This window comes from Dermacentor andersoni, chromosome 1, assembly GCF_023375885.2.
Source record: "Dermacentor andersoni chromosome 1, qqDerAnde1_hic_scaffold, whole genome shotgun sequence".
In the NCBI taxonomy this organism is placed as follows: Eukaryota; Metazoa; Arthropoda; class Arachnida; order Ixodida; family Ixodidae; genus Dermacentor; species Dermacentor andersoni.
The window spans coordinates 147,337,336-147,357,388 of NC_092814.1; the positions used below are offsets into that span (position 1 = coordinate 147,337,336).

The 20,053-nt window shown below is 43.6% G+C and overlaps 1 protein-coding gene across 1 annotated transcript in view; it reads right to left on the reverse strand.

The window, feature by feature from the left end:
- The window catches only part of Cpsf5 (cleavage and polyadenylation specificity factor subunit 5), a 31,320-nt gene extending 13,139 nt beyond the window's left edge, over positions 1–18,181 (reverse strand). The window contains exons 1-6 of the mRNA XM_050192393.3: positions 18,008–18,181; positions 17,641–17,841; positions 16,276–16,339; positions 13,842–13,931; positions 9,486–9,561; positions 8,121–8,235 (exon numbers count right to left, since the gene is read on the reverse strand). Coding sequence (XP_050048350.1) covers positions 8,121–8,235; positions 9,486–9,561; positions 13,842–13,931; positions 16,276–16,339; positions 17,641–17,841; positions 18,008–18,141 — 680 coding nt within the window. The 5' untranslated portion in view covers positions 18,142–18,181. The remainder of the gene's footprint in view (positions 1–8,120; positions 8,236–9,485; positions 9,562–13,841; positions 13,932–16,275; positions 16,340–17,640; positions 17,842–18,007) is intronic.
- Between the last annotated feature and the right edge of the window lie 1,872 nt (positions 18,182–20,053).

Consider the following 20,053-nt stretch of genomic DNA (forward strand, 5'->3'; position numbering starts at 1 on the left):
AAGAATCGGATAACCAGTGACGTGGTGGCGGTCGTTTGAATAAATGTTCTGAAAACGAAATGATCACTGAGTGTGAGTTGCATCTTTCTAGCGCTCATTTTTTTTTTTCAGGTAAACGTGCGGGTTATACGCGAGTTTTTTTTTTTTTTCCGCCGAGTTCAAAGTTAGGGGTGCGGGTTATACGCAGGGGCGGGTTATACGCGGGTAAATACGGTACGTGAACATATTCCTGAATGTTCAAGGAGTGCAATAAGCATTGTCTCAAGTTTCTACCTCTGTTCTATCCAAAGTTACGAAAGTTCAAAGTTGTAACTTGACATGCAATATATATATTTTTTAACTTCCTCAAAATTTCAATATGCTTCAAGGTGCAGAAATGTGGTATTACAGACTTATTGCACTCACGGGAGCCTAGCTATTAGATAAAGCAAAAATTATTCAAATTGGGTGATTAGGCAAGTAACTATGCCTCCCAAAAAATTGATTATCAAAAATAAAGTGTGTTGAGAAATGTGGAAAAAACTAGTCACCATGTGAAAACAAGCCTCTTATTCTCCTGGATGCATGAAATTGTCATAGCCGATGGCTCAGAAGGCTCCAGGGGAATAATCTGAATGGGAATTTCCATGCTGCCTCCTCTTTACAGCTGCTTGAAAAGCTGCCAAGGACAGTCCCTTTCTCTCCGCACTAACAACACGACGACACTCCTTTTCAGGGAAGACACGGCTATTGATATAATATTCATTTTGAATCATACTAATGAAGCTTTCCAACCTTATTAATATTTTTGTGCCTATTTCAAATATGTAATTCTTTTCCCAATAGGCCATTCACTCCTGAAGATAAATGAAATTCATTGTTCATCATTTGCAGAAATAGAAAAATAACCGTACTACAAAAATTCATATTGGCACATGCCTAGTACTAGAAAGCATAGGAACACAATAGTAGGAATACTTTTTTGATATAACTAATGTTAGTAACTCTATAGTAATTCCATCTTCACTGTTCCAAATGTGGGTTCCCTACTGTCTGATCTAGAGCAGAACTGAAAATTTTTAAAGCGTAAATTGCAAAATCTGTTCCTACCATTGTGTACTTTGAAAACCCAGCTACGAGCCACAACAAAAAATTATGGCTCGACCTGCCTTGTAGGCAGAGATATCGCTGCCGCAAATTAGCAAGTAAGAAATCTGTACTTTGAGAAAACGGAAAAAAAAAAATTTCACTGAAAGTGCAGGAGGAATTTTACAATATTTTGCATTGAAAGTGGCTAAAAGCTACCAGGAATGTAGTTGCTCTGACCACGGCCACCGAAATTAAAAACATGGTTTAGTGCTGTTCGCCGATTCCCGGTGGCTTGAATCGCACGCGTGGCAAGGTTGCCGTTCATGCGGATCGAGCTCCACGGCGACGCAACATCGCCGCAGCATGCGCACACGTAATAACGACCTTTACGGCGAGGCTATATTCCCGTCCGCTTATGCATGCTGTAACGCTACCGCCGCACACCTTGCACTTGACAAACGACATCACTGCGTTCACGGAGTCCTACTGACGATAGCAAAGCCTGCCTCGGTGTAGACTGGTGCGGCCGCAACGCCATCGGCGCCAGAGAGCAAATTCAACTTCCGCTTTGTTGCTGGCGTTGAAGCAAGAACTTGAAGTTTTTTTGAGCGTTCATCTTTCTCTGCAGTAAATACGCACGCTGTAACATTGCTGTGTCCCGCCTAGGTCAGTCTAGTCACGCCGAACGCGGCCGCTGCTCGTAACACTTTCACCCAGTGAGCTGGCTAGGCCTACTTTGGCATCGTCCGCGGCGGACTATTCTTGATGTCCTCTGAATGAATGGAACGCTTTTGAAAGCTATAAGCTGATCGCTTCTTTTTGCCTTACTTGTGCCTCGTGGCGAACTTCCCCGGTGGATCGGACATTGTTGCGCACTTGTCATAAACCTACGACACGCGCCGTCGCGTTGTTGTCTGCGGAATGGAGCAGACGACAGGAACCTCGCGCAGCCAATGAATGGGATTGCGTGTTTAGACTTTTTTCTTCCTGGATTTGAACGTAACAGGCAAGCTGGCTGAGTCGCTTTTGGCGGGAAATTGAATAAGAAAGGCTCCTCTTCCCAATGAGACCAAGATTGCTGCGACCGCGCCGTAGAAAAAGAGCTACGTTCCACAATAAAAAGGGTTGTTTATGCGCGGAATTCAGCTGACAGCGATGATATAAATTGATATTGCGGGTAAAATACTCTTCCGTGAGATGGGAAACTTGGTGAATTAAAGGAATAGCAGCTATAGGTATTGAAAATGTCATTTTCAAAAAATCTATTTTCTTTCACGATTTTTTTGCCTCAAAACCCGTGTCCCCCCATAATTAAACTTTGTGAAAATGTATTATGTGCCTAAACTTATGAACTTGCAATATCCAAAAAACCCGAAGTGTCAACTCAGATTTATTGACTTAACCAGAGTGTTATAGTGGCTGTCAGTTCAGCTTCCAACCAAGGTTGTAACATGCTCAAATAGAAATTTACCCATTGGCCTATATGCAGTAAATCAGCCATCTTACCGTATTTACTCGCATAATGATCGCACTCGCGTAATGATCGCACCCCTGAATTTTGTCGTCAAAATTCGATTTTTTTTATTTCCCGCGTAATGATCGCACCCCGAACTTGCCGCAGCGATATGTCGTGTGCAAGTCTAGCTAATAATGATCGCGCTTACCATCTGTTGAATGCTACGCGAACGACTATTCAAGACGAACCAAGCGGTCTGCACGACGCACCAAACACTCTTAAGTAGATGCCTCATTTCATTACTTTCATCACTTTCCGCACTTCCATGACAAAAAGAGGTACAACCAAACTTTCCTTTATTATGTGTAGGCTTTATAATTGTTGTGGTCAACAACAACAAAAAAGGCGCCTTTCAATTCTTCTCATCTGCACTCGTGGGCAAGCAACAAATCGCAAGCGGCAACGATAGTAGCCACGTTTACACTGATACGTTAAAGGTGTACCTTATTCATACGCCAACGCTTGTAACACAGCTAAGATATTCACCCACCCTAAGTGCAAATGCGCGGTATTAGTGAAGACAGATGCCGCAGTTTCCGCAGCATACCCGCCATGTGTTTCTATGTCACTGGCAGCTAAGCGCGCCCATCTGTTTCTGCCCCCTCAAAGTGGACATGGCTACGTTATTGCCGCAAACTTGCCGATATTAACGATATTATTCATTACTGATACGGAAAAAACTGTTTCAATGCATGTAATGTACTGACGAGAAGAAAAAAAAAAAATCTCGTTCGGCGCGTTCGGCTTGCTCAGCCGGCCGACATTTTTGTTTTGGTGTCCCGCACCCGCATCCCGCAGCAAACGGGGGACGAACAAAAAAAATTTTTTTTTCGCGGGGAATTTAACCCGCGTAATGATCGCATTCCTGAATTTGCGTCAATTTTTTTCTGAAAAAAAGTGCGATCATTATGCGAGTAAATACGGTATGTGATCAAAGTATGCTGAATTAGCACACAGGACATGCCAAAGTGAATAAAACACAAAAATCAAGGACAAGGACTTACAGTCAATATCCACGACTACGAAATTCTTGCGACAAAATATTTTCGCATACCCGGCAAGCGTCCATAAGATTCAATGCATTTCGTACCTCTTGACGACGAAATGTCCCTATACGATAGAACCCCGCTGTTACGTTCCTCACTACTGCGTTTTTCCGGCTGCTACGTCGTTTTCATCCAGTCCCGGCATAGCTTCCATAGGATCCAATGTATAAGGAACCCCGCTGTTATGTAGTAGCTGTGAAAATGTTCCCGCATGATGCGTCGCAACCCGAACCCGCCTGGGCTAAAGTAGGCAACGCGCTCCAACCGCAATTTTGACTTTTGACGAGTTTTGACCGGGCTTGGCTATGGAACTGGCTGCAAGAAGTCGCACGCCAGTTCGAGAGGCCGCCACTAGGTGGCCATTCGTGAAAAATGCTCTCACTATCATCACTGTGATTATGGTCACCGCATGGTTTGTTGAACGGGTCGACTCATGGAGGAAGGAAACTCGGGAGAGGCCCTTACGTCACTCGTCATGAAGCTATAGCTAAAGGGAAGCCGGAAGCTGGCGTTGCTCATGGGGTTGCTCAGCCTATCGGGCCAGCTCTCCTCTCGTTTACATTTCTCGCGAAACCACGCCATGCTGCGCGCAACCGGGCTGCTCGGACGCGCTTTCCGCAGCAATACTAAACAATCGTTAGCATGATTACGCCAAAGAGGGCAAAATTTCCTGCGGATATTCATTCGTCCGTTGCCATTGCCGTGGCGCGGTGACGACGAGGAGCACGAGCCGCATGATGCCGGGGAGTTGCCAAATCCTAGCTTTGGAGAAGCCATCGCGGCTCTGGGCCTCCTCCACAGGTACGTCGCACTTCACAGCGACGCTGACAGAAATGCGGCCTTCCAGCCTATTGAGAAACGTGTGGCGATTTCTAGCGAGCGAAAGAAACGGCAAGCCACCATTCTTGACTTCTTTAAGTTCTAAGCGCACCCTGTGGAAATAAATTGTCTATAGCTGAAGCTGCACTTTTTTCATTCATTTTCAGAGCCTTCCTCACTGTTGCGTTTTCCCCGCTGTTACGTTTTTTTTCCTCGGTCCGGTGAAAAACGTATGAACGGGGTTCCACTGTACTACAATCCCACATCAACGAAATTTGAGAGAACGTAACCCCACATTTCACCTACTCGCACAAGGCTAGCAGGCTCCAAAATGCACTCAAATGCAATTGCTTAGCACTAAAATTGCATAATATACTACCACATTACACTTGCGTGGGAACCACCATTTTTGTTTACAAAAGCAACCAAGCGCTGGAAGCAATCGTGCCGGAACACATCATGGCTGCCATCTTGTTTGTTGATCACTCGTATGAAGCGGCAGCATGTTGCTACCGACATGTGACAATCTTTTTGCACACCTAGTGCAGTGCGTAATGTGCACCTTGGCGAGAAAAATGCAGCGAAAACAAGGAAATCAATGTCCTGCCGACTTGGAATTGTTTATGGCGCTTGGGATAGTGGTTGTAGCATGGAGTGCCACGCATCGGGCTGTGATTGAGCGCTCGGTTGCCCGGAAAGACGCATTCCTTGCTTCAAGAACGCTGGTTTTAGTGCGAACAGGCCATAATCTCGATTGACTGCCTTCGGGTATACGAGATACGACCACTTTTGCACTCGGCACCGGACGTGTCGGTGCCTACGGGCGACAGCATGCGCTGGAGGGATGCCAGCTTGGAGCACTGTTGCTCTGCATCCAGTGCAGAGTCACGCAAAATCTTGCAAACGTGATCGTATCTCCGAAAGCAATCGACCGAGAACACTGCCCCATGGCAGTGCTGCCGCTGCTGATCGACGCATGCGGCGCACTTTGGACTGTTGGCAATGCTGTTCTATATCCTTGAACTAGCTTGCGAACGTAAGCTAACGGAATTTTGATAGTAAAGTATTGTTCTGCGACGCATTACCTATCTGTGCTGCCTCATTTCGCAACAATGGAATTCTTGCAAAAGCGAATTTTTTCCCATTCCCCGCAGATTTCATTTTTGTGAGGTTCAACTGTATCACTAACGATTTTCGACAATGAAATAATCAGCTAAGTAAACTTAATCATGGGCTCACATAAAAGGCATACTTTTGACACTTCTGACAGTGGCAGAAAAATATTAGACCCCGTGCAGTATAATAGATGTGGTAAAACAATGACAACATATTAATTTGAGAGTAAAACAAAACAACCAATTTATTTATTAGCTAAGCAATCGGCCTCTATCCCCACATCAAAGCATCTTAAGCACGCCGTAAAGAACATTTCCACACAAATCCAGTTCGCCTGCAGAGCTAGGCCTGTTTTTCATTATGTGGCGCAGGGTTTAAGCTAAAGTGTGCAGTTTGGCTAATACAACCCTAATCTGCTACATTACTGTAATAAGGATGACCAGCACCTTGACCATGAACTTATTACATGATCAAAAGTGGAAGAAGTACTAATGGGCTTTACTTATCCGTTTTTGAGAACATGTGTTTAATGAGCGCAGAACTTTTAATATGTGAAGCAGGAAATCTGTTATTTGAATTTTATGACGTGAATAAATGAAGATAAAATGTCTATAATGGCACAATCAATGCATTTTCTTTCAGGCAAAAGAACTTCTGGCAATAAGGGGGTTAAGAAAAAAATTTAGATTTTTACATGACCATAGACAGTAACTGTGCTAAATAACTGAAACAATTTTATTTTTGCAGTATGTAGTTTTCCCCACTCAGTGTGAAAAAGTTGGAACTCTACAAAAACATGCCAACGCATACCTGCCAAACTGAACTTTATAATCAGTAAAAATCCTGCAGACATGAAATGTGGCATTGAGGATGAGCAGATGGCATGTATTTATTTAAAAGCTTGCTCTCAGCATCCAGATCGTCAGATACGTACACACTTTATTAACTATTATTTACGCTAAGACACATCATACAAGCAGCAGCAATCTTGGAAGAGCAGGGACTGACAACACTGTTTTTTCATACTTTTGCAGCTGCAAATTTTCTATGCTTCAGGAACTTATCCAACTAAATATCAGAATAAATTTGCTCATAGCAAACACCTTTCTGTTATACTCGTATGGTATTTTGCATTGCTACTAGAGGGCCAGCACAAGTACCATCACATTTTTTTTTTTTTTGCATGCTTTTGGCAATTTTGCAGTGCCCCATTTTTCGACACCTTTAAAACAACTCCACAAATAGAACTTAGTTCTCGTAAAACTTGATGCAACATTCGTAATAATGAGCCTGAATTTCTGAACTTCACAAAAATTTCAGGTGAGATGGCAGGAGTGACAACACATCAGAAGGATAATGCAGGTTAGTTGACCAGAAGTGTGGGAGGGAGAGAGAGAGAAAAGCATAACCTTAAAAATTTACATAGGTGGTCTTTAACCAGTTTCCTTTGACAGTAAAAATTCAAGCATGATCAATTGAGACATTAGCACAGTACAAGAACAGGGATCGTTGGCCATTAAGCAGTTTTTCGCATTTGCAGCAACCTGGACTCTCACCATCAAGATCTGTTAAAGGGACACTAAAGGGAAATACTAAGTCGACGTGGACTGTTTAAATACCATTCCAGAAACTTCGCATTGCTTGTTTCGTGCAAAGAAAGGACTTTGTTTACGAGAAAATTGCATTTGAAAGGTCCGAATACCTTTTTCGAAATTCAAATCTCCCGCCACCCAACCAGGGGAGTGGTGACATTGCATATGCCATCACCGCCCTTTGCTGCTGTCGGTGAGTAAAACGGCGCCCAACAGAATGCGGCACCGAGCTATGGTGGCTAGAAGTTGTCACCATAACCGAGCCAAGACAGAGCGGCGGATACGCCCATGCAGCTGCTTTTTGGTCAAGTGGCATAGACCGTTCGGGCATTCCGGGCCATCACATGGAAGTTGAATTCTCTGCTACTAGCAGTTCATGAGAGTTTCGCAGGCCAGCAAAACTAGCGCAGCACTACGCAATAAAAAGTATTGAAATGTGAAATCGCGGGCGGCACAGAGTCGAGCGAAAACGAAACCTTTCGACTGCCCGTGCTGTTGTCAACGAGTTCTTTTTTTCTAAACATGAAATAGGACTGGACAAGTAGCATTTTATTTCATTGTTGAGTACTCGTGACAGAATTTAACTCAGGAGTGCTTTCGTCATCGGGCAAGTGCTTCAATGTCCCTGGGGAGTCTAATCATGTCCTGCATTTACCTTGATTTCTTGATTATTAAGGCTCTGTTCGCGATGATATTGACGCCTTACAGATTCTCGAGCAGTAATCCATCACAGCTGACTTCGTATTTGCCTTTAGTGTCCCTTTAAAGACTACACTTTTCAATATTAACAGAAACTTTCGATGATGCACACTACTATCTATTCTCAAAGTTGCTATAAGGAGGCTTTTTTTCTATCATCTTGAAAGAATAGTGCACAATAATGAGGGTCTATGTTACGCTGAAATTCCCAGCAGTTTATGCGAATTGAGATGAAAAGAAAAGAGGCAATGCCTATGCAGTCACCTGCTTAAAGCCTGCGGGAGGCTGGAGATGATGGGGCCATATCCTTGCGCATTGTCGTAGAGCTCAAACAATGGTGCAGCCACCAACTTGTAGTTTTTAGGGACTGCAAAAAGCGCTGCAAAACAAAAGGCATGGCCTCAATATATGTATTTATCCTTGACCAAAATGAGACATTTTGATGTCAACATCATACAGAATTGGCAGCTGTGTGTGAACAGCCTGCATGAAGAGGCTGTTCAAACACTGACAACATAAAAGAATTTGTCTTTGCAGCTTAAGGAGTCACTTAGAAAGTTCCAATTTTCTGCGATGCAATGTTTTGTAGTGTACAAATCAGCACATCACATTTGCTTAAAACCAGACTGATATATTAAATCGCATGAATCTTGTGAGGCCAGCATAAGGTCAAGTAAATATGGTAACAAGCCCTGTCTGGATAAGCTACTGCAATGACCTCAGGGGTCCATGAAAAAGAGGAGAGCATGCTGCTCCTTGCAAGCAATTGTTGCACAAGCTCCGTCATCCTTGCACAGTTACAGTATATTCTAAAATATGGGAAGTATAATTCAAATGAAATGCAGACATGATATTCAGACTTTGCATGATACAGGAAGTATGAAACAAAGGTATATGCAATATATGAAAACATCAGTGCATGAACAAGGCAAGTTGCAACCCGAATTTACTGTGCATTCTTAAAAATTGCCTTAAAATGTTCATCATAAGTTCACAAATGCAAACATTCACACAATTTACGACATTATAAGACACTGCTAATACATTTTCAGATATAGACAAACACTACTAAACAAAAGTGCGACTATACTAATGCTCTGTGATGCTGCAGTGCCACCCGATTTCCAGACTAGCATGACCATCATTGTTATCTTAATTCCTTTTTTTTTTTTTTTTAACCACTGCTTTCCAGAGTTCTGAGTGGCTGCTGAAGGCATGGTAATATTCATTTTGGAACATGCCACCAAGTTAGTACAGTACTGTACATCAATGCTTGCTGCTGCAATAGAACAGGGATAAGTCCTGCTCTGCAGACAGTTCATTACAGAGCTCGGGGAGGGTAACCCTGGAGACCGCAAAATAAGAACTTGGTCACCACAATGTTACCGTGTCCCTACATGAACAGTATAGACTGTACCTGGGCCAGCACTAGCTCGAGAGAAAAACTGAAACAGAGCGAAACCCTTAAGTTCCATTCAACATTTCTTAATTCGAACCCGCCACCTCGAGCTCAGCAGTGCAATGCCATAGGCACTGGGCTACTATGGCCGGTGATGTATGTGTATTGTAGGTAGCAAGACAGGTGAAATGTGACAGATGCTGTAAATTGAGGAAAAAAAGAAGTCTTACCCTTTTCAGGAAGCTGAACAAGGTACAGCCTTTTATGTTCTTTGGGCTTTGTGATATGCGGTGGAACATAGGGGTACTGAAAAGCCACAAGTTATCCGTTGAATCATGAAGGGCACAGGCAACAGACAGTGAAGCAAAATGCAGTTCAACAAGTGAAATTTATTTAAGAAGAGCAGATTGCAATAGCCACCAACTGAAGCATTAATTTTTAAATCTCAAATGAAATCCTACTTCGGTACAAGGATTAAGAGGTTGACTAAAGAGAGCTTCAAGCTATGTGTGGTAATTCACACATGCAAGCAAGTGCGCACACATACACACAAATAAATCAGTTAAAAGAGCAAAAAGGGCTAAACCATAGGTCATGCTGCACTGCCTACAGACTAATGAGGCGAGATACTTGCAAGAACTTTCAAAGGCAAGACGTCCACATATGTTTCAAGATGCAGTGCATGAAACAATGCACACAGCAGTAGCAACACCACTGAGCCCACAGATAACGATGATGTGGTGATTTTCGGCGCAAGGGCCAGCTTAGATACAGTGATGGATGTGCCATCAGGATTTAAATGCACAAGTCCTGGCTTGTAAGCCCATATGCCACGTAGAACTTGTCTATATCTAATTTAAAATACGCAAGATTTACGTAACAAATCTTGCCTAGAGCCACATAGCTTAGGAGCTTCTAATGGTTTAAGAACTGGTGAAGCACTTGTTCCTCTTCTCCTGCTGCCAGCTCCCTCTCTGGTGGCTGTGAGAGAGGAGGATGGCAGTCTCCTTCCATGCCAGCACTCGCACCGCTGGAGACAACACACCGGACGAATTGGCCTACATGCATAGCCGCCTATGCTACCGCGACAAATATGCCGCTTAAAGGTTCTGTTCTCCACAAATGCTACTTAAATATTCTTACTGCAACAACATACGACTTCAAGTGCACTATTCCTTAAAAACCTTTAACCCTTTGAAGGTTTTCGCCGTACATGTACGGCAGCGGTTTTCTGTCCCGCAAGGTCTTTGCCGTACGGGTACGGTTCCGACACTCCGTTTGAAATTTCGCGCCATAATGACGATGAGCGCTCATCGGGAGGTGCTGCCACCTCTTAGCACTTACAAGATGGGTTTGAAATTGGTGCTACCTTCTTGGGGAGGTAAACAGAGCTGATTGCTAGCTTCAGCGCGTCGCTCAGACTGCGGCAACGCCCCTTTGGCGGTTTCGGTTTCGCCGCGTGATCGCAACGGAGGCGCGCGAAACATCATTTTTTTCTTTGTCGGCACTCTCTTGCAGGGCGGTGGAAGTTGATTTTTATCTTGATTGGCGCTGCTCTTAGCTTGCTTATAGCGGTGTTCGCGAGGTATTCCCGCTCTCAGTGGCAACGCGCTTTCGCGGTTTCGGTTCCGCCGCGTGATCGCAACGGAGGCGCGCGAAACGTTGTTTTTCTCTTTGTCGGCACGCTCTCGCAGGGGCGGCGGAAGTTGATTTCTATCTTGATTGGCACTTCTCTTAGCTTGGTTATCACCACTTGCTTATCAGTGCCCTTCGCGAGGTATTCTCGCTCTCCGCGGCAACGCGCTTACGCGAGAGGGTGCCTCAGACCTCTGCCCAAGGCAGCCGCACGCAGAGATGGCATGTGTGCGCCAACACAACTCCTCGCTTCAAGAGAACAGACACGCATTTTAGGTGTGCAGACTGCGATAAGGCGCTGTGCGTAGACCCGTGTTACAAGGAGTACCACGCTCGGAAATACTATTGAACATTTTGCAATTCTGAGTGATGCCGACACCAAAATACTGTTCCTAATTATTTTGACTATTTATTCCCGACTTAATACATTTTGGACATTCAAGATCCGCAAAAAAATAATTTGACCACCTGGGAAAGTTTTTTTCAAAATAATTCGACCCTCAAAGGGTTAAGGCTGAGACATATAAATAACAGAGAAAAATTATTATTTGCCGTCTTATACGCAAAGCATACCGAGAATAAGCATAATCAATGAAAAGAAAACATTTCGCATTAACTTTTCCAGCAAAAGGAAGGAAACACTATGCAGCAAATGAAGTAGGCTTCACCTCAAGCCTTAACTGGCTTCGCTTGGAATTTGTACCTATACGTGAACCATAGGTGAACATTTCATTTGCTTTACATCACTTGTGTGACACCACTTCAGCCGAAGATCTTGCATAGGTCAGTCTGCTCTGACTGTGCTTTCAAAAGAAAGCAAATTGTGTTCCAAACTTCTGCGTCATCCTGTGTTCCTGCACTAAACCAACAAACAACCATCTAGAAACTCCAACACCGGAACTCTGCAAGAACGAAAAATGATTTTTTTTTCTTCTGGTGTGTTGAAAGTAAGCAACACTCCTCCATAAGGCTCCATTGAATAGCTTTCTGCGCTGTGCAAACACGTCGATATTGAATCACCAACTCGCCCAAGTTTCCACCTTATCAAGTTAAGTATGAAGCACAGGAGAAGGTTTCCCACCCCACATCTGAGGCAGTTTTCATTGCTTTACAAGCGGTGCGTTTACACACCTTTGATGATGACAAAGTACATGAAAATAAATCAATGAAATTATTTTTATTATTTTCTAGAAGTACAGTACAGTTGACTATTATTAAGAGCTGACACAGTTAAGCCAACTTGTCCAATAAGCTGTACACTTAAAGGGACAATAAAGGCAAATATGAAGTCAAGCTAAAGTGATAGATTAGTGCGCGAGAATCTCTAAGGCGTCAATATTATTGCGAACAGAACCTTAATAATATAGAAATTGAGGTAAATTCAGGACATGGTTGGAGCCTCCTCCCGAGACATTCAAGCACTTGTCCGATGACGAAAGCACTCCTCAGTTAAATTTTGTTACTAGTACTTAACCATTCTTTGCAAAAGACATGCTTGTATTGCATTATAAGATGAAATAAAATGCTACTTGTCCAGTTCTATTTCATTTTTCAGAAAAAAGAACTCATTGAAATTACCCTTCACAACGCCGCGGGCGATAGAAAGGTTTCCTTTTTTGCTCGACTCCGCGCCATCCACGCTTCCGCGTTTCACTAGTTTCGTTATCGTACAGTGCTGTGCTGGTTTTGCTGGCTTGCGAAACTTGCACAAACTGCAAGTAGCAGAGAACTAAACTTCCATATGATGTCATGGGATGCCTGAATGGTCTATGGCACTTGACCAAAAAGCAGCTGCAGTGGGAAATCCACCGCTCTGTCTTGGCTCGGTAGCGTTGTCTGTCAGGCGGGGTTTCACTCACCGACGACAGGAAAGGGTGGTGATGTATGCAACGTCACCACTCCCCCAGTTGGGTGGCTGGAGATGTGAATTTCGAAAAAGGCATTCGGACCCTTCAGATGCAATTTTCTCGTAAACTAAGTCTTTTCTTGGCGCGAAACAAGCGTTGCGAGGTTTCTGGAATGGTAGTTAAACAGTCCACGTTGACTTAGTATTTGCCTTTAGTGTTCCTTTAAGGGGCATGTTTTAGTTTTTCATAGATTCAGCATACTTCTGTTGAGCTGAACTTAAGGTTAGACAGAATGATTTCCAATTCCCCAAGTATTGCGCCTTACAGAGAATTTATTGCAACTGTAATGACACAAGTTATAGCATGTAGTATTATCACCATCAGCCTATTTTTATGTCCACTGCAGGACGAAGGACTCCCCCAGCAATCTACAATAACCACTGTCTTGTGCCAGCTGATACCATGTTATGCCTGCAGTATACTGCAGGACAAATTATAAAGCCCAATATATACTTCTCCGTGTATAAATCAAGCCACCAGCGTAACAATGCTAGTAACTGTACAAACCTTTAGTTTACCAAATGCCGGCCCCATTGCAACGCAATCCTCAGAAATGCTGAGGCTAGAAACCAACTTAGGCAGCCCAGTGTTCATAATAATGAGCCGTGTAGCAAACAAGAATGTTAAGCGAGTGGCTCTGGTGAAAAAGGTGGCTACACAAATCACACACTTCACAATGGGTGGGCATGTCAATGGCATTACACAAGGCTCAACAACGGAAATATTCCGAGGCCATGATGCAAGCTACTCTTCTATTGCGACCATACTGACATTTTCAGGCAGTTACATCCTGCCTTGGCAATGTCCACCAATAAAAAAACATTTTCGCAGCATTCTGTGGTATGAGCCAGTCAAGTCCAGTCACAGCCATGCACACATTATAATGTAAAGGTTTGGCTGAGTAGCAGTAGTAGCAAGCCATGAGTAGAATAGATAAAATGGTTGCAATTAAAATTGTGCAAGCTAGCTTGAGGAAATTTGTCAGCAGCAATCATTGGAGCATTCAAACAGTGCATTTACTTGACTACGATAAATTAGTCTAACCTGCGGGGGTTCAAAGTTTGGACGCCACCAGTTACCAACAGTGTCTTCTATGACCCAATCCTGCTTTACACCATCTTGCCGGCCCAGGATCTGCACAATAACCCAAGTATTATGCTGTCAACCAAATCTTTTTATACACACGACTTTGACATGCAATAACAAGGCATGCATTGAACGTCTTATGCTGCAGCTAATAACAGATAGTAACATTTCAGGCATAATGCCGAGTCAGCAGCCACTTGTGTCAGACTGTTCTGCAGACTCAGCATTTAAGCGCACACAAAGCTGTGAATGCGTGCTTCTGCGAAGGGCCAAGGTTGGTTCAGATTGCAGGAGCATGAATTTGCAGCGACTGTGAACGAAACAATTTTTCAACAAGAGTGCAAGCTGGGCCAGTTGGTACATACATGTATGAAGAAACAGAACTTTTGAATGGGGAAAAGATGACAGACACAAGCGCCAACTAGCGACCATGTTTATGTGTATAGTGAAAGGCTACTTTTATGCGGTCATCACCGAGACCATGACATGTTTACCAATGCACAATCAAGATACCACAACTCTTTCCCGAGCTAAGATACGGAGGGTTAATTGATGCAGGTATTGCCAAACTCGTTGATAAAATAAAAATATCTGACGTCTTTTCCTCCCGTTTTCTTTTCAAGATGATCCATCTGCATTCACAAACAGGCACACCCTTCAGAGAATTTGCATGTTCTCATAATCTCATTAACACAAGGGCCTGCCTGACCAATACAGAAGCAGTCACAAAGGCATTTTGCAAACAATTTCCTTGGCACATGTCATGTAGGAATGGGCATGCTTTTCTTGTCACACGGTTTTGTTCTTTTGTTGCCTTGGTTGAGCTTCCTGCAAAGAGTGGATCATTTATTGGGAGCAGTGAACAGAAGCCTTGCACCTGCCTTCTGTTAGACGTATAAACATTATGGTTGCTAGTCAGTGTTCATGTCTGCAGTTTTTTCTAGCCCTGTTCAAAAGCGTCGTTTCCTCACGTAAATTTTTCAACCATGTCATTTCAGGATGAATGCACCACAAAATGCTGCTCGACACAATGACAGTGGAGAATACCAAAATATCAATTTTAATCTCATCATACCAAGTGGCTGCTATGTAATTAATCCACCAAGCAGTGAATACACGCACATACTGCACCTTCGAATTGCACTATGACAATAATTATGACGTACATGCAAGTAATATTGTTATAGAATATAGTTTGTTAAGACATCAGGAAGGGGAAAAAGTGTGTGTGGGTGGGAGGGAGGGGGTAATGCGTATGGGGCAAGAATTCTTTTAAAAATTTCCATTTCTTATTTTGGCTCCTTTGACAGCACTGCTACAATGTTACTGGATTCTACAAGCAACAGCATCCTTGAAGTTCCAAGTCAGAAAAATGACTTCAGCCCAAAACAAAACTTGACAAATGTACAACAGGATGGCAAGTCACTACCACTAGGTCCCTATTGATGTTACCTCTAGGTGACGATTTAATCATTACCTAGGGGCTAATCATCGGTAGGGGCATAGTTGCGGTTGCTTTCCATCCTGTTGTATTACCCTTAAGTGATGACCTCGATTATAAGTCCATAATCCTCTAACTCAGCATCACTGCACAATAAAAATCACTATTAACACACCAATTCATCCTAAATGTTGAAACAGGCAACACCATGGCACGTTCTGGCACCTTATAGTGTTGGCAAATGACTCTCATGCAGTGGTGCATCAGCACCATTGCATAGTAGGGCACCACAGATGCCAAGATACAATTATCCCTGATGACGAGAATAACAAGTGCACAAGGTGTCACTGGTGCAGTTTGCCCTTGACACTATGACTGCAGCAAACATCTATCGTGTAGTGTCTGCACAACCGCAACGCTGTTCGAGACATAGCTGCTGTGCCGAGTACCAGCACAGCAGTTACATGTTGTTGCCATATGTCCAAGTGCCAACAAATAGACAAAAAGTTTCAAACGTTGCCGACAAACACACAGCTCTGCTGATGACAGCACAAATGTATAAAAGCAGCTTGCCAAGTATTAAGCGTGATTTATAAACGTCAATGGATCAAATGTATTTCTTTTCTTTTTTTATGAAGGAGAAATACTTTGATTCACACTGGGAATATATTCATGGCCTGGTTTCATCACCTAGTTAAGATGTGTAACATATTACTTCATGTGGGCTAATTAATGAACGGGGATAGATTTCTTTTTGCTGTAAGCAAAAATGAGCACATTTTTTTTTTTATAGAATGTTCACAGAAGCTACGACAGGACACTCAATATTCCAGTAACTGGCAGGAAAAGAATTGAGGCCAGAAAAACAAACAAATGGTTTCTTTTGGAATGCTAGCTGTCAAATAGCCAAGGCAAGGAGTAATCTTGTAGTTACATTTCCTGAAAACCCACCTCAGTCATGAGCCGTTTTAGCCCCTCCACTTCATCTTCTCCCATGTTGAGTTCCCCGCCAGGTCTACAACAGTATAAAGGGATAGTGAGTGCAGATGCAACATGGGTGCATGTCCTGAACAAAAATATGCCAACAATGGAAACTTTTTCACTGCCATGAATGAGCACGAATATCAAGAATCATAGATGCATCCTATATCTCATACCTCCTAACTTCTCTTAAATATTAGGGCAAAGAATAAAATAAATGCTTGGCATCCCAAAGCAACACTGGAATTATGGGCCTTAGTGGAGAGCTCCGGATTAATTCAGACCAACCGAGGTTCTGCAACGTGCATCTAAACCCAAGCACACAAGTATTTTTGCATCTCCCAATGGAATGGCAGCTGCTATCGAGGTGACTCGAACTCACGCTCAGTAGCAAAACACCATTACCACTGAGCCACCCTGGCGTATCAGTTTCATGGACAATAACGAAAATCTAATAAATTAATACAGAAAAGGACGCACATCTATGGCGCTACTTGGTTGGTGTGTGATGGTTTTATTTACACTAATGTATAAACAGCCTGGATCGCCAAACTCGCCCAAGTTGCCACCTTTCTCAGGCTAGCCAATTAACCTCATGAAGTTCAAGTGGCACACTCTCATGAGTGAAGTCAGCTGGGGTAGTTACCCTCCCCAAAAGCAGAACCCCTTTCGCACTGCCTCAATTATAACCTCCAAGAGACATTCCTCCTGTGCCATTACCCCCCCCCCCCCCCCCCCCAAGTATATAGAATACTAATAGCATAGTGATAAGTTGCTCCTTAACTTGATCAGCCTAGTTTCAGGAGCACCTTGGAAGCTGCAACTATGCCACCCACAATGAGCGCAGCTGCTCCACAGGATGATGCACAGAGCTGTAGCTTAGACAGATTGTTAGTTAACATGCGGTGCGACACTTCAAGCTTTTGAAAGACATTTGTCATACACTGGCAGCATGTTAAGCAGTCAGCTTTTCGATAAATAAGGGATGCTGAAAAAGGTTGTTCGGTGTTTCATTCTTTCAGCGCATTAGGAGACAACAGCACCTTGTGAGGCTCCAACAACGCCACAATGCCAGGAATATTGGCAAATTCATCAGAACGGCGCAGCTGCCACTCGCAACGAAAGGCCAGACAAACGACGGTGTTTGAACTTGCCTGCATAGGACGATAAGCAGTTGGACTTGTATCTTGCTCTTATCACCGACTAAGTGCTATGGAACAGATATTTCTTTTGTTTTAAGAAGGAAAAAAAAAAGTTCTTTAATGCGCCGCAAGTACGAGCCGAGTTGGTTTGCACAAACTCGGCAAGAGCACAACCTGTGTGGACACTACTTACAATTTGAAAAATGTGGTTCCCAGTTGTAATAGCAATACGTGCGGGAGACCATGCTCGTGGACCAGCAGGACACCCTCGACGGACCGCCGCATGCCAATCTTCTCAAACTCTTCCCGCATGCGCTGGAACCGCGCCGGCACAGAACTGTCTCGTTCATATAGCGCCTCTTTCGTGCCGAACGTATAGTTCGTGAGAGGATACCTTAAAGAAGGAAAACATGGCGTTTACACATGAGCACGAGACCTTAAACATGCACCAAGGACACTGTGCGATTAGAGAAATGTATCGTGTCGTTTACTCCCGTGGCACCTATTGTCCCGGCGCCCACAGTAACATGCCAGTATTAGGATGATGATAAACTACTCACAGGTTGACAGTTCGGTTCAGTGTGAAGTTTAGTAGGTTCGACGGATTGGATCCCAAGTACTTTCCTGTGTACTGACTCTGTGGCGCGCTTTTGGGCCAGCCGGCTGAACCTGAGCGGCTTATATGCGTCGCCATTTTGAAGCTGTTCACAGACTCACGCACGCGCCTGGCTCCTGGCGGATGCAGACTTGTGTGCAAACAACTTCTGGGCGCCAGACGGCGGTACAAGCTGTTCAAAACCGAAACCGTCAAGTTGCCACGTGAAAGCGTTTATTTAATAACCGAGGTTTTAAATTTTTACAGGGTCACTTGAAGACAAGCTAAACATTATAAGATGCCGTAGAATTGGTCTGTTCTTAGTGCATTAAAAATGTCGAGTCTAATGGGTGGTTAAATACAAAAATAAACTCTGCGCTCAACCAATAGTTATAAAAGACAAATTATTGCTTTATATATTATAATAATAATATTGAATAAAGCTTTACTTATACGACGACATCACTACATAGCAATACTAACCACTATAACTGAAATAAAGAAAGTATTATTGAATACCTTGCAAACTTGTTAAGAGATGGCGCGACCAGCGGTAAACAAAAGGCGCAACGAGGCGATATGGTGGTTCTGGCGATAAGTCCCCGCCGGCGATGTGTGCCAAGTTCAGGCTGCTTTTCATGGTTAATAAGTTACGGGCAGCGCTAGTGGAAGAGCGGCAGGGGTAGAAAATCAATACGCGTTCTGTGTATACTTCACAGCCGCCGCAGGCAGCTGACAACTAGATATTCCAGAACAGCTTTTACGAAATATTTCAGGCAGAGAGTTCAAATGTGATGAATGCGAATATGAAATATGCTCCCGCGCTGCATAGAGCAGCATTGTCATGAGATTAAAAAAAAAAAGTTTTTTTATTCCTTCGAATTACTGGCCAAGCTTTCTAAATGGTGCACCTGTTGGCGCTACCTGTGCACGTGGATCGGTGCGCTTCCAGTCATCATATGCGTAACCATTTAGGTATAAATATGGCAGCGTGGAATAACATGTCATTAATCACACTTCTATTCTACGGATCATTGACTTTTTTTTTCCGTTTTCTTTTTCCCTACTGCACATGGAACTCGCTACTTTGTTGACGTTTTCGTATATCTGATTAGTTTCGCTTATGGCAACCTAATATAGCAATCAATCTCGATAGCGAACTGACAATCAAAGAAATTCTCGCTATTACTTCTTTTTTTCCGGATTGGCGTAATTTTGTATTCAATTATCCATTTTTGGCATCATGTGACGTGTGTGGAAATCGAGAAGCGGGCAAGTGAGAAAGCGGAAGATGTTGTGACATTTGAAGATACATTTCTGACACGCTTAAAACGGTTGCGCCTTTTGGAGTGTATATTTGTCCCACACCAATAATCGTCATTTGCCTCACTTGCGTTTCCTTTCTTCAAAACGTGGCAGCGCTCGCTATACTTTCCTGTCGAGAATGCTATGTCACGCTGATAACGCGCATGCCATTCGTGACTAGGGAGTACCGGGCTCGCAGCGTTAAAGAAAGGAAATTTGGGCAAGACAGATGGCGATTATCGTTGTGGGGCAAGATAAGCCCCAAAGGGTGAAATTTTTTAAAAGAGTGTTCATTGGTATACGCACTCCTAAAATGGTTGCACCCTTTGGGGTGTGTAATTGTCCCACAACGATAATCGTCATCTGCCTTGCTTGCGTCTCCTTTCTTAAAAACTCGGCGCTCGCTACTTTCCTGTCGAGAATGCTGTGTCACGCTGATAACGCGCAAGCTGTTCGTGACTTGGAAGTACCGGGCTCGCAGCGTTGAAGAAAGAAAATGCGGGCAAGACAGATGACGATTATTGTTGCGGGACAAGATAAGCCCCAAAGGATGCAACTGTTTTAAGAGTGTACCTGGTGTACCTTTCACTGACGCACTCTGATTGGCGCTAGCAGACGCTGCCGCGAAAGCGGTAGCAGACGACACAGCTAGCGCGCGGTTTTCGTCCGCTCAACCACCACCAGATGACACCGCCGTCAAAATGGC